Below are 27,109 nucleotides of genomic sequence, written 5' to 3'. Positions count from 1 at the left end.
GGGGGGGGTGTTGTTGGTTTGGAGGCCGTTGCGCATTCCTTGTTGCATCATGACGGTCGTCTTTCATGCTGTAACGATGGCGATAAGCGAGGTCATCGGTGATAGTAATACAACATCGAGACCTCACTTTGCTGTGACCCATGAGAGCAACCGGCTAAGCAGTCATCTCACATGAACAATGCCGCGTAGAATCCTTCTCCGCTCGATTCATGATGAATGCTGATTGTCTAATAGCGATGTTCGAGCTCATGTCAATCACGCATTCCTCCTTGAGGTCGTCCAACACGAAGGAGCACCACCACCGTCAAATATGCCCGGTGATGTGGTAATATCCGCGCAACCTGTGCCGACCAATCAATTCACGGCCAGGTGCCAATAGTGGACGTTGCGCTTCGACAAAGGTAGTCGGGACGCCGTCGCTCCTGCTATTGTATTCGCCCTAGCAAACAAGCTCAACACGATGGCAGCGCCGGCCCCTTCTGCTCGCCCAAAAGCACGTTCGCCTTTCGACAGAAAGAGCACCCTGACAGGGTATGCACAGCCTGCACAGATTTATTTTTCCACGGGAAACCTGATGATAAAATGGTGAAAATATCTTAAGTCTGGATATGGAAATAGTTTGGAAATCGGGCGGAGACAATTGAATTATGTTCAATTGCTTCACCGAAACATATCGGTATCACATATTTTTGGACTGAAAAATCTTCCTTTCGGAAATAGTTTCACTATTGCTGATACGTTTCGGTAAAACAATCGTAACATAATTTAATTGTCTCCGCCCAATTTCCAAACTGTTTCCATATCCAGACACAAGATATTTTCACCATTTTTTGCATCAGGTTTCCTGTGGAAAAATAAATCTATGCAGGCTGTGATGCCCGTTTGTCGAGAGTTCTTGTACCTCGTGTTCGTCGATGAGGCTACCGCCTAAGATGTCATCCAGGTACTGATGCTATGTTCCAATCTCGCACAGGTGAAAGTCAATGCTTTTCGAAGCCCGCGTAGTCACTGAGTGATAAAAAGCCAGTCAAAACATGCCATAGAATTATTTTGCATGGGATAACAAGTAGCAAAATTGTGGGAAAACCAATACAGTTATGCTTGGTCAGAATAAAACAAAAATGGAGGTACTGGAACTGTTCATCATGGAGGAATAACTCCGTGCATGCTGTGCTATTCATGAAGCATTTGAGGACAAGCCCAATGACGGGGCGCGAACAGAAGGCTTACTTAATGCACCTTAGGCACCGGGGCTCGACACGTGCGGCAGTGTCGCACGGACCCCGGAAGTGGCTCCCTCGCCGCAGTCCGTCCCTCGAGCACCGCAGCCCTTTGACCGATCGCTATGATGGTACATGTCCAGGCACTCCCCAGTCTGCCTCGAAATTATGATCTGTTCGTCATGTTCGCCATCTCCTGGTCTTTCAGAGTCGCACTGACGCCTGCTGTTCTCGCTCCTTCGTCCTACAGCGGCCCCGCGATAGTGACTCCACATATCGCCGCCACCCTCATCTCGTTAGCGCCATTCACTTGCATAAGCAGACGATCCTCGCTCGGCGAACCATTCGCGCTGCCGGGTTACTCTATCATCACCTCATATAAGCCAGAATGGCTTCTTTGAATCGGCTGAGCTATTTCTCCGCCATGAGTGAAGATGAGGATGTCGATTTGGAGGAAGGACAATGCGAGGGCGGGAAGATGGATGGGCGTACGCCCCTGGACAGGACAATTGACCGCATTGGCATGGGTGCGTCGCTACGCATCCTTGGCTCTGATGAACGCGCTGATGTTTTGAATTTCGCCGTTGGGTCTTCAGGATGGTACCAATGGACACTGCTGTCGCTATGTGGTTTCGGTCCGTTTCACTTTGATCGATGTTGTACCTCGTTCATGAGTTCAATGATTTTGTATAGGCTGGTTGGCAGATAATGTGAGTCCAACCACGAATCAAGCTGGACGGGCTTCTCAACGTCGGCCAGATGTGGATCCAAGCCATCGCGATCGTTCTTCCACGCGTCCAGCAGCATTTCTCAGGTGTGTTATACTTTTCAGCGCTTTCAAGAACTCTATGAGGTCTGTACGGTAGTGTGTTCCTTCAGCCAAGGCTAGCCGAGTACGCTGCAGTCCTGACTCTGGAATTCTTCCAAACTACGTATAGTTTCTCATAAACTTCTTTCTCTCATACACTTCCACTGCATAGAAATGTGTACTGATCAATTGGTAGTTCGCGATAGTTTCATTGGGACGTTGTCCTCCTCGATGTTTGCCGGCATGATGTTTGGTGCGGTAGGCTGGGGAACGTGTACGTCTCTTTGATGCTTGCCTTGCCATATAATCTGGACTCATTCTCATCTTGAAGGTTCCGACCTGATGGGTCGCACCACTGCGTTCAATGCTACGCTATTTCTCACGTCCTTATTCGGTGTCCTCGCCTCCTTCGCCAGCTCCTTTTTCTGGCTGTGTACATCGCTGTTCTTCCTCGGCAGCGCCGTCGGAGTAATGACGATCGCTCTACCCATAGTAATGATGCCGGTGCTGATGCTACCTCTTTCAGGGTTCGATGCCCACAGATGGCACGCTCCTGCTTGAACATATGCCGAACGGAAAACAGTACCTCGTGACTGCGCTTTCCGTGTTCTTCTCGTTCGGCTCTGTCCTGGCAGCCGTTGTCGGACTGCTCGTGATCCCAGGGAATTCATGTCCTCCAGCACCTGCATTCTGTGACGTGAACACACAAAATATGGGGTGGAAGTACTTGTTTTCCACGCTTGGTATCATAGTATGTGTCTCACTCATCGTGGCTACCTGTATGGTGAACGAGCTTCCCTCACATAGACCCTTTCCATGTTCCTCGCGCGGATTCTTTTCTTCCGCCTGCATGAGTCGCCGCGATATCTCGTGCATGCCGGTCGTCCTCAAGAGGCACTAGAGTCGTTGCAGATGATATCGAGATTTAACGGAGACGAACTATCCCTTGCTCTGGACGACGTCCAGGACCATATACCTGCTATCACGACCGGTGCTGAGACAGCGCAGGATGGACAAAGTTGTTCTCTGGCAAAGCACGGCCGATTTGATGTAGCGCGAGAAACTGATGTCTTGGTGTTTGACGCGGACACTCACGATGAGGACGCTGAAACAGTCCAGACTAGTAGCGAACAATCTCCGATTCCCTCCTTGAGCAGCCGCGATGGTCTGCGACAGACTATGTCTGACTTAGAGACGAAGACATACAGCTCAGTCGGCGAGTCTAATGTCCCGCTAGACTCTCACTCGTTTGGTGCACCTGCTGTCCTCGAGGAAACGCGTTGCTTGTCTTCGCATTCGACGCAATCCCGGCCTCGAAGCGAGGACGTAAAAGAAGATCTATCTCCGAGATCGTCCATGTCCGTATCACGAGCAACGCATACGCTTCCAGGGGACCCTTCATCGTTCACACGCCCGCGCTCGAGGATACGCGAGATCAACAATCAGCGGATGTCGGTGACCTCTTCGATGTACGAGGTCAGGCCGAAAATCTACTGGAAGCTCCCCCGGTGGCTGCGGAAGCCACTGTGGGCGTGGCTTGACCGCATCGGGATGGTACTCTCACCCGAATGGATGCGCACGACGCTGTTGGTATGGGCAGCATGGTTCGCTATGTCGCTAGGTACGTATGCATCTGTTGTTACAACAGGCTGTTTGTGAATCGTGGTTCCTGCAGCGTACACGATGTTCAACGTCTATCTGCCCAAGCTGCTGGAAGGCCGCTCTGGCTCGGATCCACTAGCTGCTCCAAGGAGCCTGCAGGACAGCCTGAAGGACATCGTTATATACGCTTTGGGGGGATGCCCTGGCGCTGTTGTAAGTCGCTTTCAGTCACAAAAATCGCCATGACATATCTGATTGTTATGTTGCAGCTGGGAGCATATCTCATCGATTCTCCACTCGGACGACGGTGGTCTCTCGCGGGAAGCACGTTCGTAACGGCATTCTTCTGTGCTGTCTTCGTGTTTGTCGAGCAATCGTGGGCGGTGCGGGCTAGCACTGTGGGCATCAGTTTAAGCGCGACGGTGAGTCGCCCCTCCTAAAATGTGAAGCATTTGCAGTGGTAACGTGTCTGATAGGCAATGTGGGCTGTCCTTTACGGGTACGTTGATCTTTTATTGTTATGGAAGTGTCAGCTGATGCGGACCATCCTCCAGCTGGACACCAGAGATTTTCGGCACGAAAGGTCGGTTTTCATGTGGTGCCTTATGCCATCGTTCTGAAAAGTCTTTTTAGTGCGAGGATCTGCCTGCGGTATCGCTTCGGCGCTTTCACGAATGTGCGTAGGCCGAATATGATATCTTTGATTGAGCGCTGATAGCGATTGCATTTTGTAGAGGTGGCATGATTGCCCCGATGCTGGGTGGATCCCTCCTCTCAGTCAACCAGTCAGTGCCTGTGTACACCAGCATAGCAATATTCTTGCTCGCTGGATTATGTGTACTGCTGTTACATGAAGACGAGCAAGAGCGCGGCAGCGAGTGCGTGATTGTGCATTGATTTGTACCGTGTAGCTTGTAGGATTTGCTTGTATATAGAGTGATATGTCTGATAGTGATCTGTTCACTTGTGTGCGATACCCGAATTTCTGCTTCACTGACCGCGCATCACTGCAGCAGTGTTCCCACTGGGCTGCTTCCCATCCTTTTTCAGGAGATGGGGGGAACTCTGTGCCACACCCGATCAAGCTCAAGTACTAGTGCTCGATCAAGATGACATCACACACGTTAAACTCCGCAATCTTATTTGAATACAGTAAGATTTCGGCGTTTGAAGTATGTCGGAGTACGAAAGTATGGCTGAATTGTGGCTGAGGTGGCTGATAGTAAGAAACACAATGTACTATCTTCTCTCACAACGAGCCCCTTAAACTTCCATAGGTGGATAAGGAGAAACCTGCCGCAAGTGTTCGGCGACCTTCAATAGGCAATATCGTGGCAAAGTACACGTGCCGTCGGTGCCGACGGTGCGTTGCGTCCAGCGCCACACGACGGGCGGCCCAACGCGCTTCACAAAACATTATACGTATTACTATTTCCATCTAAGCTCGTGACGTACTAGGGGTCTTCAGAATTCATGTTGTCCATCAACTGACATGATACTGAACACAGAGCAGCATTTTGACGGTCGACTAGGTGCTTGAAATTCGAATGTTCACGGGGCTATAGCGGCAACATCGTGGTGCTGGTGAATACTTACAACGATCTGCATGTTATGGACGTGCAAGCCCGCCTTCTAATATGACGCCGTACTCTCGATTTGTACATGAGCATGCTGCAAGTGGCGTGCTAAACCATTTCTCGTTACCTTGATACCCACTATGCCCGCTGATCTCTACAAAGTGACGACTTGAAGAAGTGTCAAGGCGGAGCCCCAAACGATAGCGTCTTAGTGCGTATTACCCGACACGTATCTCATCTGAATCGCATGGCTCAGTCGGTGGATTAGATACGCTCCTTGCGTGGAAAGCATCCGGCCCGCTATGAAACCGCAACCCGTTTAGAGGATACCGTCTGGATCTAACTATAATGAAAGAAATCTGCAGGTCCCGGTCTGGTCCCAACCCACGAACGTTGAACATCTTAACATGTGTATCCGACGACCTTCCTTATGCGAGATTTCTCTACGAACGAAACCTTGAATGTTCAAGTGCAACGTTCAAGTGCTTCCCGAGGCCAGATGATAACGAGCAAGAGGATCTCACATCCGTATTCGCACTCAAACGACGCAAGTTGATTTCGAAGAGATGACGCTTCATTTCCGATGTCTCACAGGCCGCCATAGCACCCCAACTCAATGATGCCATATGCGGGTTGCGCCGTCTCCGTCGCTGCATATTCGAATTTCGAACTGGCCTGGATCACATTTGAAATTTTGGAACATCTTGCATCTCGCCGCTCCTACTAGCCAATGCTCGAAAACAAGCACATCGATGTCTCTGACATCCGTGATCTTGACACTGATTCAGCTGAACGCCCCCAGAAGAAGCTGTCTGCCTTCATACTGTTAATGCAACAGTCGAAGAGTCAGAAGCGGTCCATCAATTTCTCTTGGTTGTCACATCAACATCAGTGACTCAGACACGCGTCCGCGTTGTGGAGGTGCCTCGATGCAGCTTGTTGATAGATTACACACCATGCATGCAACGCACCGTTGTCGCAAGTCGCAACCGCCTCCGGATTATATTTTTCGAGATTCACGAATCAAACATGAACCCTTCTCTTCTGTAAGGTCACCTAAGGGATTTGAATACCTCACGGTCCTCGCTATGCTATGCCATCTTAGTGTCGAGATCAGTTGTCCGTACGACATTAACGATGACTTGCGGCGAGACAAGATCGTCGAAGCATGAACATATTCACAAGACCTCACTCTTGGTATCAGACAGCTGTGGCAAGCCAAGTTTCACCACGCGCAATGCTCTCAGGGCTCGTCGAACTGATTCGCCGCCATCCAGATGTTGGGACAGTAGGACTGGTGCTCGACACCAAGTTACCAAACCCGGGCGCCGACTCCAACCAATGTCCTTGTCGCGGGATATCGACCGAGACCTTAAGCAACCTGCACCGTGGAAATTCTAAAATCGACGATCCGACCGCTTTGGCAAGCTTTTTGGTGGGCCTATTGACCGCTCCGGATTACTCATTCTATAGGACGTGACTATTCGAAGACAACGTGGCGCGGCGACCGACAGAGGAGGATCTTGAGATGTCTGACAAGTGGAACAAGGTAGAGAAATTGGTGAATGAGTTTGCGGCTATACTTCCACATGACTCCATCATAGTGAAAATGGCATCCTCGCTCTCTAGGCTCGGCATCCCTTCGCATTGCCTGTCACAGTACTTGCAAGTACACCCGGAAGAATGCCATCCCGACGAACACGCCTCACATGATGCATTTCTGAAGAAGCCCGGGCTGTTGCCGGTGCGTGGATCAGTTTTCGTACATCATGATGTAGGTGTTATACCGCTACGAAGCTTTGGTGGTCCCACCAGCGTCGCCGCTTCTCCTATAAAAACATTGTGCTTGTCCCAGCAAAGGGAAGTCTAGCCGCAATGGGCTTGGCAGATCAGTGCATCGATCTATGCAGCCTTCACGTTGTATTGAATCAATGACGGTCTCGTGCATATGTGAAGGGTGCCACGATGTCAAAGCATAATTGATGTTCCTGCTCGTGTTTGTGTTGTATGCGTGAACTGCTCTCACAACGGTTACTCACATGAGCAACAGACAATCGGACTTCCAGGTCTCACAGGTGGAAATCGCATTTAATAGTACCGAGTGAGTGCAAATATTCTATGCACCCTTCAAGTATTGGCTATCCATCGATAATTGCAAATACCCGCAGCTGTGCGGTTGGGACAATCGTACCACACATGTTTCAGCCTACTACCTACTGAACGTTTGCTGATTAGCTTTCTACGATGGTGGTTACTTTTTCCGTAATCATTGCTAAAGAACAGACGGACGATTTGGTAATCTCCTCCGTGGAACATCCTAGACAATCGATGTGTCGTAATGCCATCGGATCTTCGTGCATGCAGGAAGGAGACACGAGATAACGAAACCACGCGGAAGGCATTGAGCACCTGAGCACGAAGATATGACATTACGCGATGGATCGCTGCAAAGGCTTGAGATCCTGAACGGATTACCTATCGGAGTTGAAGGCTATACGTAAATTCCTGTCTCTCAATAGGCCCCGACCTATTTTGCGGCGATAGACTATCGATGAATACTGTAGCATATAGTCCGGGACCCTCTTGGGCGTTGTGCGTGGAAAGCGCCACGACCATAGTACGGCATGCCGCTCGCTCGCGTTAATTGAGGCTCATTGCCACGCTTGGCGCTCGGCCTGCTTTCGCAGCTACGTTGTCAGAGATCAGGTGAGCCTGCGGCACATCGGAACCAATTGCCTATATTGGATGTCAGCGATTCTATTAGCACAGCAGAATGCTCTTCGCGGAGACATAGCGGCGGCAGGCTGCATTGACACTCGCCGAAGTTGCTTTATAGAAACTCCGAAGATTGAGCTACAGGTGGCACAGATCGATGGCGATACGGAGCAAGAAGCCTGACACTGCCTGACACCTCTAAGCTCGCTCGGAACATAGCCTTATCAGAGCGAATCAGCTGATTGTCTCGAATAGCTTTCTGGCTCACAGAATAGTTCGAGAGTTTAGGTGCCATTCCAATAGTAAGTTGAAGCGAGCCACCCAATATAAGTTGACACTAAGACGTATTAACTATCATGGCATGGAGGACGTCGGCGGAGCGCTGAAAACGCTCTCCTAAGGCATCTTGCCAGAAACTCTGCGCATTATCGGCGTTGCGGAACTGTTCCGTTCTGCAGCCCGCAAATGATAGGAGAATTGCACCTTCAACGTTGTCAGCACTAGACAGTGTCACATCGGAGTTGCTGCGAATAAGGTAAAAAGCAATGAGCTGACGTGTTCTTTGACGTGTGACGTACCGCGCGGCAAGTTGGTCGGGCAGCTTTCGATAACGAGTTCCGATTAGGCATCCAAAATACTAGGGAACTTCCTGCTTCATGGAGATGCACTGCACGGCTATCGTATCGTTGGCCTCCGGGATGCTGGAGTGAACATCCGCCACTTCGTTTGCGTCATGGATTTGTATATCAAGTGTAGGAACATTCTCGGACGTGAATTCTGACGTCGATACGTCATGTTGTGGCACATACAAAACTTTGTGATACATCAGTACGTCGAACTCCAATGTCTATCCATGTTGAGACCAGAAGTGTAGTAGGATGCACACATCCTGTGCAACCCCCTTGTCGCCAGAAGGTCCGATGTGGTGTCAGTTAAGAAACGAGCATTTGCAATGCACGTACAGTTTGCCTGCCTATTTGTGTCCGCTTGCTCGGCAGCGCCAATTCTCAATTCGTATGCAATACAGAACACATGGCCAGCAATACCCAACGGATCAAATGAATCGATTTAGTTTGGGACTTCTCTTTTCAATCGTGCAATCTGTATGAGTCACAATGATCGCGGTGATTGCAGTTCATTAAGCAATGGGACTGGCCTTATGACTCTTCGGTTCATGCTTGCTACAAGGAACATTGAGCCCCGTTTCTTGTATTGTGGATTATAGATATTCCGCTAGCAAGAGAAAAGCTCCAAGGGGAACGGCCACTGCGAAGGGGCCCGCCGGGAGGAAGCTTTAGATTCAAGTTGAGACTTCTCCTCTCGCTATTCGACAAAGTCACTCAACGAGACACTCTACGAATCTTGTAGACTGCTGTCAGCATTTATCTCATACTAACAAAGCATCATTGTCTTCTTATGTAGACATTATGGGCATGTTCTTACGCCTTTATCCGCGGCATCTCGATAAACGAGCAAGCTGATCTGTTGAATCAGCTCTAAAAGTATTGGCTCCCCACACTATCCTAGGTCCGAAAGCGATCTGCACTCTCCGTATGGGGTCATATAGAACTTACCCCGCACGTCCCGAAGTGAGACTCGCCGAGCGGCGAATGAGAGAAGCAACAAAAATTGCTTCTCAGGGTCCCAAAGCATCTAGACGCTCGGTCTCTGAAGTCCATATCTGTCTTCTCGGCTGCTTCTGCGTGACTTCAAAAGTCTCTGCGGATGCGTTCGAACTTGGTGGTCAGTGTGCGCTCCCGCGTGGCACGGGGGTTGACTTGCTGATATTTAGATCGGATCAAGAATTAGCGCGGCGACTGTCGCTCATCCAGTTTGACAATCCGCCGGAGAAGTGGCCTCTGGTCAAAGCTGCTGTGGTACATTTCGAGTGGAATTCGAGGGTTCATGAGGATAAGTTATCGGCATCGATTACATCTGGAACCGCCAGGGTCGAAGATAGCAGGGCGCGAACGCACATCCTTCACGGTGATCGACATCGATAACATTGGTCTAGGCAACGCTCGCCTCCATCCGCGCAAACCACAGCGAGTGGTTTTGGAAGAATCAAGATTGCAGAACCGACCGAATGTCATGAGATCGGGTCCAGATCCATACTCCGCCTCCGTGCAAGTATAAGTCGGTCGCCACAAGGTCTAGCTCTCTTGTGCCTCCCTCATCTACCATCTTTAGTCGCCGCACCGTAAGCATCATGGTGAGCGTTCATGTCGGCTGTTCTCAAAATCGCCTGCGGCTACAACGCTTGCTAGGGTGTTACAGTCGAAGTCCTCAAGCCAGGTGACGGCGTTCACTTCCCCAAGAAAGGTGGTACGTCGCCTTGATCGTGATCGTAGATGACTTGTTGAGCTCGCAGCAGACAGGGTCACAATACACTACGTGGGTACCTTGCTGGACGGCCGCAAGTTTGACTCGAGCAGGGATCGGTCAGTTGCTCTACGCACGTTGGCTGCAAGCGCACTCATCTTCTCTTCAGGGGACAGCCGTTCGAGACAGACATTGGCATAGGCAAGGTTATCAAGGGATGGGACGAAGGTGCGCTTCTGCCGTCGCGAACGGAACAAGCATGGTTGACGTTTCCATGCTCCGTGTCAAGGTGTACCACAACTATCGCTCGGCGAGAAGGCTATCCTGACTGCATCACCAGACTACGTGAGTGACGCTCTGCACGATCGTTTGTGTCCGTCTTATGACCGGGGTTTAAAGGCATATGGCGCTCGCGGTTTTCCTCCTGTAATCCCGCCGAATTCGACGCTGAAGTTTGAGGTCGAATTGTTGAAGATTAATTGATGCATGGGTGCGACCCTCAACTCGGACATTACTTCGCTACTGTACATATGTTCCTGGGATCAGCCGAGCATTGCGTGAGATTACCGTTTATTCATCATCGTCATCACCATTCCCTCCGCAGCATTTATCGCCATGTCAGGCCTCCGTTCAGACGAGGTTCGTATAGTATAGGAGTGCACCAACCTCGCTCGTCTCCACCTCATCGATGAATCACGAGTGCATCGATGGGCAAGAATGCTCGTTATGTAGCACCCTTCACTATCTATAAAATCATAAACGGATAGATGAGTATCTCGGCGTTCGCCGAGCGTACGAACCAGATCACTTGGACTACCCTCCCCTTTTTCTTCAAGGCCGTCGCGAAGAAAGATGAGACCCATACATTCCACCTGCTCAGTTGGAACGTACATTACGGCGACCGCTCACTAGATCGTCTGCTGCACGCAGGCATAATATCGCATTTGACTGATTCAACGCTAGGTTACCGAGATGGCAGCAGTAGTAATGCGCAACTCGTGAATGGTCACATTTCTAGGCTGATTCCGGGAAGACCTTGGCGCTATTTTGGCCGGCCCCTGTTGTGCAGCAATTCCGTTAACTCTTCCTGCATCTTTGCCTTCAGTTCGCTCATTTCTACGATCGCCCGTGAAAATTCGCTTTTCAACCGAAACTGAACTTGAGCAGGCGTACAGACCTTCTGCCCGGGAAGCCACTGCGCTTGCCAATTCCTCCTTAGCGCGATCGATGTCTTGTATGATTTCCGTCGTTGTGCCTGCTGGTGCGGACTTGTTAGCGGGCCGCGATGTGCACCGTCCTCTCGGCGATAGCCAATGCGCACCAGATGTGGATGGTATGCGAGCATGAGTCTCGTCGCGCTTAACGATCCCCGCGAGGCTTGCACGCAGCTCATTAAATTGACGATCTCGCTCGGTTCTCCAGAAGACTTCGTCCTCCCACCTGCCGTCCATCGTATCTCTACTTTGGCGCAGCATTAGCCCGACGTCCTGCAAGAGTGCAGTGACATCTGATAGCCGTTCCTGCAGAGCTATGTCCTTTCGCTTTGATCCGCTGTCTGCCATGCTTTCGTCCATAAGGCGGTAAGGGAGATCCTGGAAGAACATTCCGGCGGGCAGCGCGATAGGTAACGATCATGCACCAGCAGTGCAAGTCCACATACGTATAAATTTCACTGCAGACATAAAAGCATATGTTGTTCTTAAATGCTTCGCAAATGTGTTTCAGTCACCTTTGCGACAGTAGGCATTAATCAGACAAATATATGTCTTGAAAGGGAAAACGATTAAAATTTGGTTAGACTTAAGAGCATAAATCAAGTGCTTGTTGTGCCTGACGGCAATCTCACGCCACAGACGCGCCGGTAGATCCACGTGATCAACGCGCCGCGCGGAGACATTCGCTGTCCAGCGGTCCGACTCGAACGGGCCCTGGTCTGAATTACTATGAGGGACAGCCAGTATCATTACTGCAGACATGAGCCTCTCTCACATCACAGATTCAGTCATCGTACTTTCCATTACCCATGTCGTTTTTTATGCCTGCTGCTCTTGGCCTCTTTGTGATGCTGTTACTTCCATCCACAAGTGCGGCCTATGCATCCTACACGCTGAGCAATATTAGCGCCACTAGCCCGTTTGCGAACGATGCCGTTCTCATGGGAAGAGAAGTCTACAGTCCTGCTATCACGGCTCCTGATGCGACCACCACATGGCATGTTGGTTCTACCGTCGAAGTTAGGTGGTGAGTATGGTCAGGTTTATACTCATTGATTTTTTTTTGCTGAAATCGCGTACACCTACGACAGGGATACATCGAATGCACCAGAATTCGCAAGGAACTACACGGGCAGACTTGTCCTTGGCCACCTCGACGGAGGCTATGATGAACACCTAAACCTGGGTGCGTATACTCGCTAGCACTTCCTCGTCTCTCGCCCCCCCATCATCTTTGACTCAGCCGCTCATTTTGCATATGCGGCCGCAGACAATCCCCTCGCAGACGGCTTCAACATCACAAAAGGACACGTGAAGGTCGTGGTGCCGAATGTCAGTCCAGCTGATGATTACATTGTCGTGTGTGAGTCCTGCCTCTGCCGTGGTGTGCATCCGACCTCTGGCTCACTGTGCCGTTATGCGCACAGTATTCGGAGATTCTGGGAACAGGAGTCCTGAGTTCACAATTATGTTGTGAGCTAAGCCGTGAGATTGCGACGACTGTCGCAGTCATCGCTGCATATTCTGAGCATTATATACATAATCTGTGCGAACTCGCCTTTATGTGCAACGGCTGAGGAATTAAGCTGATCGTGAAGGGTGAATCTGCAAGTCGTTCAGGCTCGTACCTGCACCTTGAGTACGTGGGCATCACAGCATGCCATTTCTCAATGGGAAAGCCTGTAGAAACACGGTGGAGGAATGCCAAGTCCCGTCTTGTAGAACTGGGAAGAAATCTCGCTTCCATATCAAGTTCAGTCTCACATCGCAATTATGGCAAGCAGAAAGGAATTGTGACCTCACAATGTGCCAGGACAGGACTTTATATTTCTTCATAGTGGCTCTATTGGTTTTCCCGCAGACAAGTCCATCAAGCGCTCGCATACTAAGCCTGCTCGCGGCATACGTCTCCATCAGCAAGCTCACGTTCACGGTCAGAATCTCAACTATATCATTACATTCGGCGCTAACGACGCTGCCATAGGCGATGATACGCCGCTTAAAGTTCAATGATGAATCATCATAGTCAGGCCTCAGTCCAGCGTCAAGCAAACGGAACTTCAACTGTACGTTCCCACAGGCCTGCTCGTAGCCCGCAACTCTTGCATCACGCCCAATGTGTTAGAGAAAATCTGGTTGTTTGCGTTCGCGAAGTATCTGTTTCAATCGGTGAAGCTCGCGCAGGTAGGGAGCCGTATTTTCTAGCCTGCATCGGGGCACTGATCAGTTACTTACACGTATCCCACATAGGATTGTGAGTTTCTCAGGCTGAACCCAAGTAATGAAAACGTTCATCACCTCTGCAATGTTACTCGTTCGCGGCGGGTCGCTCAGTCAAAGACAACCGCTGTCACGCATATCGGTCCATGCCGCGCTGTCGGAATCTCCGCTCCCACTAGATGTCTATGAGGAAATCCTCACGTACCTTCATGGCGATATTCATGCCCTCTGCACCTGCAGCCTCGTATGTCGCGCCTGGCTCCCGAGCACGAGGTCTTACATCTTCCGCGAAGTCACACTGAAACGAGAGAATTTCAAGTCCTTCCATCACCTCCTGCACCATACACCTGCACTTGGAATCTACGTGAAGGCGTTGACGATCTTGCACTCGGAGCTTGGCGTTTTCCACTGGCCTTCGACACAATCCGAAATGCTTCGCCAGCTTATCGCATACCTTCGATCTGTGACGTCGTTGAAGCTCACCTGCTTTATGATCACGCCGCCGGTGATGGATGCATTGGCGAGCGTGCTTCCCGGCGTGCGCGACCTCGTACTGGATAGCGTAGGCGCGGAGACGGCGGAACAGCTGGCTGACTTTATGCGCCACATATCGCAATTACGGAGCCTTACCTTGGATGGAGACGTATTTCTTCACCCAGAGGGGACCGCGATCAGCAGGCCATCGAACGTGCAAACAATCTGGAGCAGAGTTACCGATACCTTTGCCTCTAAGCGGCAACGCATCCTTCGCCGGACCCGTCGCATCTCGCTTTTGCCGGCAGACTACATCCTCTATGGGATGCTGTCAAGAATAAATCATGCGCGACAGAATCCATATGATATGTGCGGCCTCGCTGAGAAGGGATTGTCGACGGTCCTCGCTGCTGCGAGCCCTACTCTTCAGCGCCTTACTTTTCGTAATCATTACGATTGCATTTGGCAAGGTGGGTTATTCTGAGCCCTACACTGTGCGAAGTTTGCCCATTCAACAACTACAGGGGTTAGTCCGAGCCTGGCACACCATGATCGTCTTGACTACATAGACTTTGTCGGCGGGTCTCCTGGTTATTGGGCCCCTGATTATAACGTCTTAGTCGGATTCCTTGCACAACTGAGGATTACCAACGTCAAGAAAGTCCGTGTTCCAGTCGATCTGCGGGTATTGCACCCTCTGCAGAGTCTTCTCGATGTCGAGACCTTGATTCTGGATGGTTCCTTCGGCGGAGCAGAGATCATCTTCGTATACCAGTGTCATGGATTTGATGGCGACCCGGAGGGGACCATTCGAAGTCGTGTTCCGCGACTTGATCATCTTGGGCTGGTCAAATATGAAATGGCATTATCGGAATAGTGATATTGAAGATGCTTTCCGAAGGAATGAGGTGCTATTGTACATGTACATCCATTTTCAAGTGTAATGGGGCCACCTTGCGACAGCGAGAGCGGCAATGTGTCCCTGCAGCGAATGTGCTATGATTTAGCATGTTACAGTGGTGACCAGGCCGAGTCCCTGCAAGTTCGACTTTGTCCATGGCCTCCTCGAGCTACCCGGCACCATATGCCAGGACCCCATACTACTTGACAATCTCTATATATAGCTAACAGGCCATAAATTTCCCAGGATCAGACCGTCAACGTACGCGTCTTCTCTTCGGGGAGGTTTCTGATATGCTATTCTCGTTGACATTTACACGCCGTGGAGTGGAATTGGCAAGGCCGCCTCCTAGAAAAGACAACACCCCTATATTTCGTGAAGCGACGTCGTCACAAGTTGAGTCGGTGCCAGCTTGATGCCGTTCATGCCCTGACGTACGATACGCTTATCTAGTGACATTGGATCAACTTCTACCCCACTGTACATCCTCCTGGCGGAGATACATTTGCACAATACATGCATTTTCCAAAATCCATGAACATCTGCTTATTTGCACCGATCAATTCGTGGCTGCGTAAGCTCAGCTTCCTCTCCAGCAAGGAAATCATGAAGGCAGTAAGCGCGAGGCTCGGCAAAGTGCAGCCCTTATTTCGACGACACCGTGGCATTTTCTGATTCTTCACGAGGCATTCGCTAGAGACCTCTCTGGATGTCAAACAGGCGATTGCCGTCGATGAAATTTACACGGCATTCATGAATCGTCGATGCCCTTGGATGTAACATCGGCCTAGTCAGCGGCTGAGGTCCTTCTCTCATCATCTCTTCAGTCTACGCAGCGCTGGGTTTCTGTAATGGATGCGATGGCCTCCATTGCACGCACCTCCTGGCATGTGCTCAGTGCAGTCCTCACGCCTACCATCGCTCTTGTACATGATCCTGTTAGCAGGCTCACAGAGAAGGCTATAGTAGCGTGCGTTGACCTCGTCCTTCTTGGCGTCTTCAATTTTTGTTGTAGGTACATGCGCTCATCTCCCCTGCTCGCACAGGATCCTTAACAATATCACTTGCGGCGTACTCCTCATTCATACTTACACGGGGACGTACGTTCTTCCTAACCCAGGCGGCCTGCCTCCAACGTCTCTGCAGCCCGTCCACCCATCACTGCGGGCTCAAGATGCCAGTACGCAGATGGGCGCACATTCGGTGGATTGGGAAGGCCTTGATGGCGAAGACCCGGCATTCTGTGTCCAACTTATCGTCCGCAACCCCGCGTTCTGGATACGTGTTGCGATGCAAGGCGATCTCGGTTTCGCGGAGTCATACATGTTCGGCGACGTTGATATATGCTTCGGGAGGCAGGGTGAGGAAGGCGAGCAGGGCGGGGAGGCACTTTTCAGGTTCTTCGAGGTAGGTGTCTCACGAACTGACTAGCTGCTCGACTAACCGGTAGCTGTATCCAGCTCCTCCTCGCTAATCGTAAAATTCTTGATGCAATCGATACGCCTCTCGCACGCATAGGACGGCTGCCAGCTGCGGCCGCGGCTAAGACCCGTCTTGCGAACACGCTCATTCAGGCGAAGACAAATATTGCTGCGCATTACGACGTAAGCAACCGGATGTTCGCTGGTGAGTCCACGTTCGTCTTCCTGTATGTCTGCAGTCAATGTGGATGTATGCGCGGAACACGTTCATACAATGCTCCAAAGTGATCTTCTTACTGTCATGCTGTCGCGTATATATGCGCCACTACTATGTTGTAATTACCTTCGTATGGCTTCTGCATCCACATTGCAACTGTAGGACACCGTGCAATAGGTATTGACTGAAAATGCCTTTCGCTTTATAGCATTCCTCTCGCGCGACATGACGTATTCTTGTGCAATCTTCCCTGAACTCGATGGATATGTCTACCCGTACTCGCCGTCGACATCCACGTCGTCATCCACGTCCGCGTCCACGTCCAAAGATAGCCCTGTCGTTAGCGAAAGTCAAAGTGATGGTCTTCCGCAAAGCGCTAATGGGAGCGATCGAGGTGTGGAACGGAATATCGGAAGGAGGGAGGACAAGACGGAAGTAGTGGACGAGGAGGAGGATAATCGTGACGATGAGGAGCTATATGAGGCGCAAATGAGGAAGTTGCAGCATATCATCGGAAGGGCGGACATCAAGCGTGGTCATAGGGTGTGTTCCATCTCCAAGCTTCCATTTTCCCGCGTTCCCCTCCCATTTGTGCTCTCGTACCCGTAATATCTCCTCAATGCTGCTGCTGATACGGATGGACTGCACAGGTCCTAGAGATTGGTACCGGTTGGGGCGCACTGGCGATCACAATAGCACGCACCGTACCCGACGTCCAGGTCGATACCATCACGCTGTCCGAGGAGCAGGCGGCATTGGCTCTAGAGAGAATAGAAATAGCAGGGTTGGGCGAGCAACAGTGTGAATGTGGCGGGAGCCACTGCAAGGGGAGTGTAGAGCGATTATCTGCGATCGAAGCTGGGGGCAGGAATGAAGAGCGCGAAGCGAGAGGAAACGACGAGAGAGGAAGGTCGAAGAAATGCAAGTACCGCCCGGCGCGTGTTCGGGTGCATTTGATGGACTACAGGTCACTGCCACCGGCGTGGGCGGGCGCGTTTGATCGGATGGTGAGTGTGGAGATGGTGGAAGCGGTCGGAAAGGAGTGGATGGAGGTACGTGATAGGCATCTCGCGTCTTATCCATTCGGCTGAATTGTGCGTGCCGTAGACATACTGGAAACAGATCGACTGGGCGCTGAAGCCAGACACGGGCGTGGGCGTTGTGCAGGGGATCACAATCCCCGAGGCGAGTGAGTGTTCACGAATCTACAAGCAGAAATCGGTAATGCTGATGAGTGCGTACGCGACCATCAGGATTTGATACGTATATGAGGGACACTGACTTCATCCGTAAATGGGTAGGCTCACCTGTTCACAGTTGATATAAAAATTTGCTAATCTCCATATGTTCCGCGCAATCTCCTGAAGAGTGAGCACTCTTTCTTCGCCTACTATGTTCTTCAGTGGTGACCATGAGCGCCGCGAACAGTATTCCCTGGTGGCTTCCTGCCAACGGTGACTTTCCTCGTAGACACACTGACGCGCGGATCTGGTGGGCGGCTGGTTACCGAATCAATGGATAACATCGGGCCTCATTATGCGAGGACGTTGAAGGAATGGAGAAGGAGATTTGAAGATAAATTTGAAGAGGAGATCCTCCCTGGTAAGCTTCTAATCGCTATTCTCTCATCGAGTCTCGCTGAAAGGGATTTCTGCTTACTGCAAACCACAGCGCTAAAAGAGGAGTACCCGCTGGTGATGGGTCATGAAGTGGAAGGCGCGGAGGAGGCAATTGAGGTTTTCAAGAGAAAATGGGTGTATTATTTGTACGTCAGCTCATCTAACGACCCTGTGATAGCATCCAAAGCTGACGCATTCCCTCTCATAGTTGCTATTGCGAAGTGGGGTTTGCGAGTCGTCGTCTGGGCGGTAAGTCCATGCAGATTTCGGATGGCGGTGGGGATGCTCACAGGAGTTTGTCAGACCATATCATTACGTTCACGAGGGAGGGAAACGTTGGCTATGGATGTCCGGCAGTCGAATGGGAAGAAGAGGAGGGCTGTGCTCCAGAAGTGACTGAATAGATGTAAGCTTACGGCTCGGGCAACTGCAGCAGAGGTCGGTCCACCAGGACCGCCCCAAGGTCAACGATACTCATGTCACATGTGGGGATCTCGCAGCAATGTCGGTTGGGACATAGACATGATTTGTTTGAGACTTCGCAATGTAGTTCCTGTTTTCGGAGGGAGCGGGATGAGAGGCTCGAGTTTTCGTAAAAGATATCCCAGTGAGGTCCTTGCGGCCGTCTCAATCTTGCTCACGATCACGTTCGCGGATCAACACATTCCTTCTGAGTTGCCTTTTCAGGCAATATGCTCAGGTCGAAATCGGCTTGACATCAACTTCACTTCGCGGGTGTAGCGCTCCAAAGTCCAGGCTGCACTGATATGCGGAGTCGCCGTGGACTCCGACGAGCTATGTTCAGTACCACTGCCTCTGATAGAGGCTGACTTTCATACCTGTTTCGTGGCTTTGCACTGTGGCTACTAGAGAGACACGTCGATGGACAAGTGCGACGGTTCGGGTGGCGCGTATTTACAATCGCTGGCGGTGAGCCATGGAGGAGTTGAGCTGGCTGTGGCTCTTCGACTCGTAGAGGAGCATTGGTCCCAATCACTAGCGGCAGCGACAGGTCTGGACTTGGAGGTGCGTACGTGCGTACGTCGAATATTTTGACGCGTCTCAAACATGTTCAACAGTTGAGTCGGCCTGCATTGGTGGGCAGCAATGAATCTGGGCTCTGGTCAGAATCTGTGGCGAGAAGCGGGCATGAGCAGCCGCCACAGTTTCTTGAAGTTTTCACGACGAACCGTGGTAACTCACAGTTCTCGGAATGTCCGGCGTTGATGGGAAGCCGGCACGAAAGTGTTTGCGTGGAAGCAGATGTTGCAGTAAGTGCTCGCGTGCCCTGGAATGTTGTGGTCTGGGTTTTGACCTGCGTTGTCGTTGTGGTTGACCTCACAGCCTGCTACTGATAGCCCTAGTGAATGCGAAGAGCAGCCACGCACACATTTAACCGAGCATGATCCGCTCACTGCAGAGCCTCTGTTCTTGCCCTCATTTGAGGCGACACCTGAACCAGACTGGCTCATGGACACAGAGAACGCGACAGATGACGAAGGCGTCGAGGAGGAGCAAAGACGAACTCCGATGATGTACAGTGGGATCGCATTGGCTGTTCAGCGTCCAAGAGATATGCATACAAATGAAGACGATGCGGTGATGGCATTCGCCAAAGCGGCTTTCCCTGCTCTGGCTGTCCGGTGGCGTTCATTCTCTCCTCCGACCTCTACGTCGGATGATTCGCAACTCCAGTCTTCTGAGGGTGTACACTCTACTTCTATTACAGGACGTTCAGATTCTCCTCAGGAACAATGCCCAACAACAATCGAGTTGGAACGCGAGCGCTCAGCATGTGCATCGGAGAAGTGGCCATCTCCACCTCCAGAGGATCATCACTGGGGCTCGGGTGGAGAATCCACAACTATAATATTCTCCTCGGCGGACGATGAACTGGGTCAGTTGTCCGAGCCAGACTGGGAATCCCTCGTCGAGCTGCCTGAATTGGTGCAGACACCTCGTTCCTTCTCAATTGAGGTACTGGAAGGTCTGCAGTCTCCAGAGGTCGCCGAAGATTCGGTGACAGTAGACAGCCCATGCGTTCCAGCACTTCTCGGATTGTTGGATGGCGCACTAGATCAACTTTCATCCCCAGGTTCCGTCGCGGCCCCGATATTGACGGAAGACGCAACAATCTCCTTCGTGGCGGGCACCGTTTCGGATTACTCGCCGGAAGGCATTGACCAGGGATTATCTAATGAGCATCCGCAGTCTATATCTTCCCCTGCAATGGAAGTGATGGAGCAATCACAGTTTGAAAGGCACGTCGACAGTCCTATGCATGCGGGGCTTAGACTGTCTAGCCAATCCTCGCGCGACGAACTGTCTTCCCTGTGCCCGGGCGTTCTCGAAGTTGTACACGGCATGGACGGTATTCCAACATCACCCTCATGGGACGACATTCCCAGCCCTACTTCAGAAACTATCGACCACAACACAGACGCTGTACGTGCAAAGGTTACCGATGATTCTGAGGAGGTAGCCCGGATGAATGATACCTCCAGCCCTTCTGCCGAAACTGTCAGCTATGATACGGACGCGGCATACGTGGAGATGCCGACTGTTTCCCAGAAGGAAACCTGGGTGCAGGGCCCATCCAGCCTACTTTTGGAGCCAATGGACAGCGATTCGGGTGCGATGTATGCAGAGATGATGGGACCGGTGACATCTCCGGAGGATGGGAAGTCATCTCACCCTGCTGAGTTGGTCAGCGCAGGATCTAATGTGAAGCTGGTGAAGTCATCGCAAGAGTCCTCTCCGCTGGACAATATGTTGGTGATGTACACAACTCTTCTTGACATGGAGTCTACCCCCGAACCTACAGAAGCGCCGAAACTCCCAGCTACCGTCCGAGACCATGTGACTTCGGGTACCGAGGACGTTCCTCAGGCGGGGTCTACACCTATTCTAGAACCTGCGGATAGCAATGGTTCCCTCTCTGACAGTGTATCGGAACATGCCTCAGGAGCAGAGGTAGGCGCAAGACCACCTCGATCTTTCTACGCGGTCGTCACCCCTCCTCTGTCTCCAGTTTCGGTCCATGCCGAACTTGCGACTGAGACACAAGACACTTTGCATTCTAGATCGTCATTCTCGCAAGAAACGGTGCAGTTGGGCGAGCAAGCATTATCAAATGACCTGATATCAGCAAATACTATGGAGCTGCCTGCAACGCCTGGACTGTTGGAGCGGTCACGGTCACCATCTTTGTCATTGCAGTCTTTACCTACCGCATCCTTTGAGAACGCGGACGTGGCGTCAGTAACTGATCGTTCACAGCCGATCTATTCTTCACAAAACGCGGTGTCTGAGCAACCTGTATTTGGTCCGCCACTACTCCTTATAGGCACGCCTTCTACAGCTGGCGATGCGGAAATTGAGCCGAACCAAGTGCGCAATTGTGGAACAATCGAAGAAAGCCATCTTCAAGCATCGTCCTCACCGTCGGATGTTGTCCCAAATCAAAAACCAAAGCGCAAAAAGCCATCGTCCGCCAAAACCAGAAAGGAAGGGCCCCCGTCCAAGCGGCGACGTACAGTGAAGGCTGTCATATCGACCGATCTGCGCGAAGATACAGGCAATGTAGGTGGCACAGGAGGCTCGCGAACTTACTACCGAGAGTATCTGTACGAGGCCTCTTCGAGTCAGGGCCCTGGATTGTACTACCGACCGCGCCAGAATCAGACGTTGCAGGTCTCAGCATCACCAATCTCGATCAATGCACCTGTGCAGAATCTGACTGAAGTAGTCATCGGTTTGATGACGCGTAGTGAAGGCACGACTCGCAATTCAGTCTCTTGCACAAAACCACCCGAGGTTGCGCAGCATAATCCTTCAAATAATGATCATGTATGTGATGGCGCTCAATTACGTGCGGAGTCTGCCCAACATTTGAATGCGCCTACAAGAGTTCCGACAACGACGCTGGCATTATCACATCCACACTACCCCCTGCGCTCTGACCGTTCAGCGAACGAATCCCTGCAACCGACTCGGGCCATGCCTGATTCACAGAACCCACTTGCTTGGCCCTCTGCATATAATGCCCAGTCTGTACTATCCATGAACCCTACCACGGCCCAGAAACAGCCATCGGAGACGGTCCAGCGTCATGGAGATCCCGGTCAATTGGATCGTTGGAGTGCTCTTGTCGAAGCCTCGGTTGCTGTGCGAGATAACAGTGCCGGCAGTTCAAACTCCATTACAGAAAATCCATCAATTCCGGAAGACCAATCCGAGCACAGCCTTGAAAGGCAGAAACTAGAGAAACTGATTATCGAGACGAATACAGCATCTGGCACCGCGACCGGTATTGTATTCCCCTTTGAGGCACTTGTCCTACAGTGGATTTTCAACGACGTCACACCGCTGCCACCCCAAAGCTGGAGGGTGTTGATATCGGTAGCCTTCAATTGGTGAGTCGATGCATTTATGAGTTTCGCTGCTAGCCATTGTGGTTCCAACAATGACAAGCTGACTTGGACTTATGTTCCCGGTAGGTCAATCAAGAAAGTGTCACAGTGGTTTTACAATCGACGTGGAAGGCGAAAGAAAGGCGCGCAGATGCCTCTAAAGATTGATCACCCTGATGATGTCGTGAATGTGACCGTTGAGGAGGTCGTTGTCGGCATGCGTCGCAAAGCACTTGTCGGAGGTCCTTGGACGGCTATGAGGTTTCGGCGAGAGCTTTATCCGCGGCTCGAGGAGCAGAAGCGAATCTATTTAATACAATGTAACGGCCTTTTAACAGAATCTTGGTGAATAGCCGCTGATGGGATGTGAAAATTGCATGGTACATGATGAGATATCATGTAAGGATGAATATATGTTCTTGTGGTCTGTGCCACACATTGTATAATGCAGTTGACCTACGTATTTACCAGATATAGCTCTTCTTTTGGTTGGCAGGCCAAGATCATTTTGAAAACGGATTCAAAAGTACAAATATATGAGATCTTTGTGAGATGCACTCCTCAGAACAAACGGAAAATCGCATCACATGGCAGCTGAACCATCCCCCTTAAGTGTCCTCAAGCTGGGCAGATGCAAAATGCTACAGTGCGAGCGATGCCACGGAAGCGAGAATTGTTTGTCAATGTTACGCAACGGCCTTGACGCCCATGGTTACCCGTTTTGGAAACTACTCAGCGCTTCGTAAGCGACAAATAGGGATAAATATTAATGCAGGCGCCCATCTCATCAGGCGGGCAGAGAGCCACAACACTACTTTCACGTCGACCACGGCAACCACGTCTCATCCTCATACGCTTTACACAACCATGGCTACCAATAATCAGCTCAATAAGCTGGCTTTCTTGTCTATGCCGGCGCCGGCATCTTATGTCGCTGGTCTTGGTCGAGGGTAAGTCCAGTAAATAGTGTTTAGACTCCAATTCAGGCTTACACGACTGTATATTCAGTGCTTCCGGATTTACAACCCGTTCTGATATCGGTCCCGCACGAGAAGGCCCCTCCGCCGAGGTCATTGCGTACGTAACATCCTCCCATCCTCTGTCGACCGGCTGGTTTACATTGAATTGTAGTGAGGCTCAAGCAAGGCGAGGCGAAGAGCCTGATATTGATCAAGAGCAGTTTCAAGATCCTGATAATGAATATGGTCTCTTTGCGGGTACTACGTATGAGGCCGATGACGAGGAGGCGGACCGGATTTATGAGCAAGTTGATCAGAATATGGATGCGCGGAGGCGAGCTCGCAGGTGCGTCGTTGCTGTCAACGCAATATTATTCTCTCTGCTCATCTATTCAATACTTGCTTTGCTAACCAGAGAAGCGTTTGAGAACGCGCAAATGGCGAAGCATCGTGCGGAGCGTCCGAAGATTCAACAGCAGTTTGCGGACCTCAAGCGAGGCTTAGCGGTTGTCACAGATGAGGAGTGGGAGAACATTCCTGAGGTGGGCAATCTCACGAAGAAAAAACGTAAGAGGGACGAGAGGTCATTCGTTGTACCCGACAGCATCTATGTCGGAGACAGGTCTAAGACCGAGTACGAGAATTCCCTGGATGCGAGGCAACAAACGGTACGTTTCTTGTTGGCGCATTACTACGTGTGACTGATAGTCTGGCATTGTAGATTGGAGGTTTCGAGACCCCAGCTGATAGCGGCACGCTGACCAACTTTGTTGAGATGGGTCAGGCTCGTGACAAAATTCTGTCGTTGAAACTTGATCAGGTAGGTTGCCCTCTGATCTGTTTCATTCGAAGTCTTCTTATATCACTTCAGGTATCAGGTACTTCGACAAGTTCTGGGCTCTCCACATCCATCGACCCCAAGGGCTATCTCACCTCCTTGGACAGTGTTGTTCTCAAGACGGATGCTGAGATTGGTGACATCAAGCGCGCACGAATGCTATTTGACTCCCTCGTGAAGTCGAATCCCAAGCATGCGCCAGGTTGGATCGCAGCTGCCTGTCTGGAAGAACACGCCGGTCGTATGGTTGCTGCCCGCAAGCTCATTAAGCAAGGCTGCGAGCAATGTCCTAAGAGTGAGGACGTTTGGCTCGAGGCAGCTAGGTTACATGTGAGTATAGGTATACCATTATCTCCATCACGAGCTGGAATCGACGTTTCTTTGCAGAACAACGACGACGCAAAGGTGATTCTTGCGAATGCGGTACAACATGTTGGGCAGAGTGTCAAGATATGGCTGGCTGCTGCTGACTTGGAGCATGATATTAAGGCGAGGAAGCGAGTTCTGCGCAAGGGTACGTCCATATAGGTATGCTTATACATTGACTTGGCTGACTTTCTGTCTAGCTCTGGAGCACATCCCGAATTCGGTACGCCTCTGGAAGGAAACTGTCAACCTCGAATCAAATCCTGTAGACGCACGAATCCTGTTATCGCGTGCAGTGGAGGTCATTCCGCTGTCGGTCGAGCTCTGGCTGGCACTTGCACGACTCGAGACCCCTGAGAAGGCAAAAGCAGTTCTCAACAAGGCTCGTAAGGCTGTACCTACGAGCCACGAGATCTGGATTGCCGCAGGCAGGCTTCTTGAGCAGGAGGCCTACGTTGAAGGCAAGTCGGAGGAGCAGCGCAATAAAGAGCTTGAGGTCGTCGATAAGACTATCGAGGCTGGTGTCCGCCAGCTTCGCCATCATGGTGTTCTCTTGACGCGCGAACAATGGCTCAAGGAAGCGGAGCGATGTGAGAACGAAGGCTCGCCAAGGACATGTCAGGCTATCGTGAAGGCAACCGTGGCGATGGAAGTGGAAGAGGAAGACAGACTCGACACATGGATGAGTGATGCAGAGAGCGCGGAGTCCAGAGGAAACGTTGGCACCGCCAGGGCTATCCTGGCGTACGCGCTCAAGGTTTTCCCAGACAAGAGGGTACTCTGGAGGAAGGCTGCAGATCTCGAGAAGGCTCACGGCACCAGAGAATCGCTTAACGCAATACTCGAGCGCGCTGTTCACCATTGTCCCCAGGCAGAAGTTCTCTGGCTCATGTGGGCGAAAGAGAAATGGCTCGCTGGAGATGTCCCGGCTGCCCGTGAGGTGCTCGAACGAGCCTTCGTTGCAAATCCGGAGAGCGAACAGATTTGGCTGGCGGCCGTCAAGATCGAAGCAGAGAATGGCGAGCTCGGCGTCGCTCGAGAGCTCCTGGTCCGTGCGCGGACAGTGGCAAACACTCAGAGGGTACGTTCATGCGACTCATTTTGCTGGATAGATGCTTACTATTCACTGAATCACACAGATCTGGATGAAATCTGCCGTTTTCGAACGTGAACAGGGTCAGCTGGATACCGCGTTAGAGACCCTCGCCATTGCTATCAAGAAATATCCGAAGTTTGCCAAGCTCTACATGATTCAAGGCCAGATTCATCAGGACAGGAAGGATTACGCGGCCGCTCGAGCGTCGTACGCAGCGGGTATCAAGGCATGCCCGAAGGATGTCATGCTGTGGATCTTGGCTAGTCGGCTGGAAGAGGCTGACGGCAAGAGTATCAAAGCCAGAGCACTCCTTGACAAAGCTAGATTGGCAAACCCAGGAAGCGACGTGTTGTGGGCCGAGGCGGTGGGTGTTGAAGAGCGCAGCGGGGGATCTGCACAGGCGAAGACCGTTCTTGCCAGAGGTATGGTTGTTCAACACTATGAAGTGATGACGCTGAGGATATTGACCTACTCTTAATCCAGGGCTGCAGGAATGTCCGACATCGGGTCTGCTGTGGTCAATGACAATTTGGGCGGAGCCGAGACCGACGCGAAAGTCGCGCTCCGCAGATGCACTGAGGAAGTCTGCCGATGACCCGCTCATCCTATGCACAGTCGCGAGGTTATTTTGGGCTGAGCGCAAGATCGAGAAGGCGAGGCAATGGTTCGAACGTGCCATCACTGCCAATTTCGACATTGGTGACAATTGGGGTTGGTGGCTCAAGTTTGAGAGGCAGCACGGCACTAAGGTGAGTTCAACCAATATCGGCTTTTTTATGAATCTTTCTGATAAAGTCTCTTCGCACTTCAGGAGCAGCAAGAGGAGGTCATCAAGAAATGCGTTGCCGCAGAGCCTCACCATGGCCCGACCTGGCAGTCGATAGCGAAAGACTTGAAGAACGTGCGCAAGAGTACCGGGGAAATACTGGAGCTTGTTGCAGATGCTTTGCACTGAACTCTTAGATGCTGAAGAACAGCATACTGATCGTCATTACATTCTGTATAGTATTGTTTTCCCTATGACATTGTAATCTACACTGCGAGTAACCGGAGATGGCCTATTGCTCTCGATCATGAAGCCGTCACCGTGAGCAAGCCAAAGTACTTGCGCCGAGCCTCGAACGATAG

The 27,109-nt window shown here is 51.3% G+C and overlaps 9 protein-coding genes across 9 annotated transcripts; 8 read left to right on the top strand and 1 right to left on the bottom strand.

Moving 5' to 3' along the window:
- The first annotated feature begins 1,337 nt into the window (after positions 1-1,337).
- On the top strand, positions 1,338-4,611 carry LAESUDRAFT_719888 (MFS general substrate transporter). The gene is made up of 15 exons (XM_040907711.1): positions 1,338-1,395; positions 1,471-1,747; positions 1,817-1,855; positions 1,914-1,930; positions 1,980-2,034; positions 2,225-2,302; positions 2,360-2,496; positions 2,555-2,779; positions 2,836-3,649; positions 3,704-3,843; positions 3,900-4,052; positions 4,107-4,129; positions 4,185-4,213; positions 4,264-4,306; positions 4,365-4,611. Exons 2-15 carry the CDS (start codon positions 1,609-1,611, stop codon positions 4,525-4,527), a joined length of 2,055 nt encoding a protein of 684 aa, XP_040769594.1. The 5' UTR covers positions 1,338-1,395; positions 1,471-1,608; the 3' UTR covers positions 4,528-4,611.
- Positions 4,612-9,374: 4,763 nt separating this feature from the next.
- On the top strand, positions 9,375-10,128 carry LAESUDRAFT_159623 (uncharacterized protein). The gene has a single exon (XM_040901394.1). It carries the CDS (start codon positions 9,476-9,478, stop codon positions 9,923-9,925), a length of 450 nt encoding a protein of 149 aa, XP_040769593.1. The 5' UTR covers positions 9,375-9,475; the 3' UTR covers positions 9,926-10,128.
- Positions 10,129-10,131: 3 nt separating this feature from the next.
- Positions 10,132-10,727, top strand: LAESUDRAFT_733845 (peptidyl-prolyl cis-trans isomerase; the record flags this gene model as incomplete). Its single annotated transcript, XM_040910454.1, has 6 exons — positions 10,132-10,134; positions 10,190-10,247; positions 10,297-10,363; positions 10,414-10,472; positions 10,534-10,589; positions 10,644-10,727. The coding sequence occupies 6 exons, from the start codon at positions 10,132-10,134 to the stop codon at positions 10,725-10,727; spliced, it is 327 nt and encodes a 108-aa protein (XP_040769592.1).
- A 375-nt stretch (positions 10,728-11,102) lies between these two features.
- LAESUDRAFT_808871 (uncharacterized protein) lies at positions 11,103-11,879 on the bottom strand. Its single transcript, XM_040914101.1, has 3 exons — positions 11,566-11,879; positions 11,422-11,499; positions 11,103-11,360 (listed from the first exon to the last, which is right to left on the bottom strand). Exons 1-3 carry the CDS (start codon positions 11,846-11,848, stop codon positions 11,287-11,289), a joined length of 435 nt encoding a protein of 144 aa, XP_040769591.1. The 5' UTR covers positions 11,849-11,879; the 3' UTR covers positions 11,103-11,286.
- A 520-nt stretch (positions 11,880-12,399) lies between these two features.
- LAESUDRAFT_641819 (uncharacterized protein) lies at positions 12,400-12,935 on the top strand (the record flags this gene model as incomplete). The annotated part of the gene is made up of 4 exons (XM_040903693.1): positions 12,400-12,485; positions 12,550-12,644; positions 12,729-12,821; positions 12,886-12,935. The coding sequence occupies 4 exons, from the start codon at positions 12,400-12,402 to the stop codon at positions 12,933-12,935; spliced, it is 324 nt and encodes a 107-aa protein (XP_040769590.1).
- A 773-nt stretch (positions 12,936-13,708) lies between these two features.
- On the top strand, positions 13,709-15,101 carry LAESUDRAFT_719885 (uncharacterized protein). The gene is made up of 2 exons (XM_040907710.1): positions 13,709-14,622; positions 14,677-15,101. The coding sequence occupies exons 1-2, from the start codon at positions 13,740-13,742 to the stop codon at positions 15,027-15,029; spliced, it is 1,236 nt and encodes a 411-aa protein (XP_040769589.1). The 5' UTR covers positions 13,709-13,739; the 3' UTR covers positions 15,030-15,101.
- Positions 15,102-16,241: 1,140 nt separating this feature from the next.
- On the top strand, positions 16,242-18,714 carry LAESUDRAFT_641078 (cyclopropane-fatty-acyl-phospholipid synthase; the record flags this gene model as incomplete). Its single annotated transcript, XM_040903642.1, has 11 exons — positions 16,242-16,460; positions 16,514-16,679; positions 16,900-17,234; positions 17,342-17,490; positions 17,602-17,743; positions 17,799-17,880; positions 17,945-18,007; positions 18,120-18,293; positions 18,363-18,456; positions 18,519-18,559; positions 18,614-18,714. The coding sequence occupies 11 exons, from the start codon at positions 16,242-16,244 to the stop codon at positions 18,712-18,714; spliced, it is 1,566 nt and encodes a 521-aa protein (XP_040769588.1).
- Positions 18,715-19,042: 328 nt separating this feature from the next.
- LAESUDRAFT_719881 (uncharacterized protein) lies at positions 19,043-23,240 on the top strand. The gene is made up of 4 exons (XM_040907709.1): positions 19,043-19,336; positions 19,390-19,581; positions 19,655-22,725; positions 22,810-23,240. Exons 1-4 carry the CDS (start codon positions 19,193-19,195, stop codon positions 23,069-23,071), a joined length of 3,669 nt encoding a protein of 1,222 aa, XP_040769587.1. The 5' UTR covers positions 19,043-19,192; the 3' UTR covers positions 23,072-23,240.
- Positions 23,241-23,518: 278 nt separating this feature from the next.
- On the top strand, positions 23,519-27,049 carry LAESUDRAFT_670106 (uncharacterized protein). The gene is made up of 11 exons (XM_040905427.1): positions 23,519-23,672; positions 23,731-23,799; positions 23,854-24,027; positions 24,097-24,349; positions 24,403-24,501; positions 24,553-24,849; positions 24,907-25,033; positions 25,086-25,966; positions 26,025-26,403; positions 26,465-26,730; positions 26,793-27,049. The coding sequence occupies exons 1-11, from the start codon at positions 23,590-23,592 to the stop codon at positions 26,934-26,936; spliced, it is 2,772 nt and encodes a 923-aa protein (XP_040769586.1). The 5' UTR covers positions 23,519-23,589; the 3' UTR covers positions 26,937-27,049.
- The last annotated feature ends 60 nt before the right edge of the window (positions 27,050-27,109 follow it).

The sequence above is a fragment of the Laetiporus sulphureus genome, assembly GCF_001632365.1.
Source record: "Laetiporus sulphureus 93-53 unplaced genomic scaffold LAESUscaffold_2, whole genome shotgun sequence".
Lineage (NCBI taxonomy): Eukaryota > Fungi > Basidiomycota > Agaricomycetes > Polyporales > Laetiporaceae > Laetiporus > Laetiporus sulphureus.
The sequence above is the reverse complement of the archived record's forward strand: the minus strand, read 5'-3'. Positions and strand labels throughout refer to the sequence as shown.

Bases quoted from the DNA above. Each gene is read 5' to 3' on its own strand.
- LAESUDRAFT_719881 (XM_040907709.1), top strand. From the start codon at position 19,193: ATGGACAAGTGCGACGGTTCGGGTGGCGCGTATTTACAATCGCTGGCG. The intron at 19,337-19,389 runs GTGCGTACGTGC...CATGTTCAACAG, and splicing joins CGACAGGTCTGGACTTGGAG to TTGAGTCGGCCTGCATTGGT. The intron at 22,726-22,809 runs GTGAGTCGATGC...TGTTCCCGGTAG, and splicing joins ATATCGGTAGCCTTCAATTG to GTCAATCAAGAAAGTGTCAC.
- LAESUDRAFT_719888 (XM_040907711.1), top strand. From the start codon at position 1,609: ATGGCTTCTTTGAATCGGCTGAGCTATTTCTCCGCCATGAGTGAAGAT. The intron at 4,053-4,106 runs GTGAGTCGCCCC...CGTGTCTGATAG, and splicing joins GCATCAGTTTAAGCGCGACG to GCAATGTGGGCTGTCCTTTA. The intron at 4,214-4,263 runs GTCGGTTTTCAT...AAGTCTTTTTAG, and splicing joins AGAGATTTTCGGCACGAAAG to TGCGAGGATCTGCCTGCGGT.
- LAESUDRAFT_719885 (XM_040907710.1), top strand. From the start codon at position 13,740: ATGAAAACGTTCATCACCTCTGCAATGTTACTCGTTCGCGGCGGGTCG. The intron at 14,623-14,676 runs GTGGGTTATTCT...CAACAACTACAG, and splicing joins TTACGATTGCATTTGGCAAG to GGGTTAGTCCGAGCCTGGCA.
- LAESUDRAFT_159623 (XM_040901394.1), top strand. From the start codon at position 9,476: ATGGGGTCATATAGAACTTACCCCGCACGTCCCGAAGTGAGACTCGCC.
- LAESUDRAFT_670106 (XM_040905427.1), top strand. From the start codon at position 23,590: ATGGCTACCAATAATCAGCTCAATAAGCTGGCTTTCTTGTCTATGCCG. The intron at 23,673-23,730 runs GTAAGTCCAGTA...CTGTATATTCAG, and splicing joins GTCGCTGGTCTTGGTCGAGG to TGCTTCCGGATTTACAACCC. The intron at 26,404-26,464 runs GTATGGTTGTTC...CTCTTAATCCAG, and splicing joins GAAGACCGTTCTTGCCAGAG to GGCTGCAGGAATGTCCGACA.
- LAESUDRAFT_808871 (XM_040914101.1), bottom strand. From the start codon at position 11,848: ATGTTCTTCCAGGATCTCCCTTACCGCCTTATGGACGAAAGCATGGCA. The intron at 11,500-11,565 runs GTGCGCATTGGC...CCGCACCAGCAG, and splicing joins TCGCATACCATCCACATCTG to GCACAACGACGGAAATCATA. The intron at 11,361-11,421 runs GTCTGTACGCCT...GGGCGATCGTAG, and splicing joins AGTGGCTTCCCGGGCAGAAG to AAATGAGCGAACTGAAGGCA.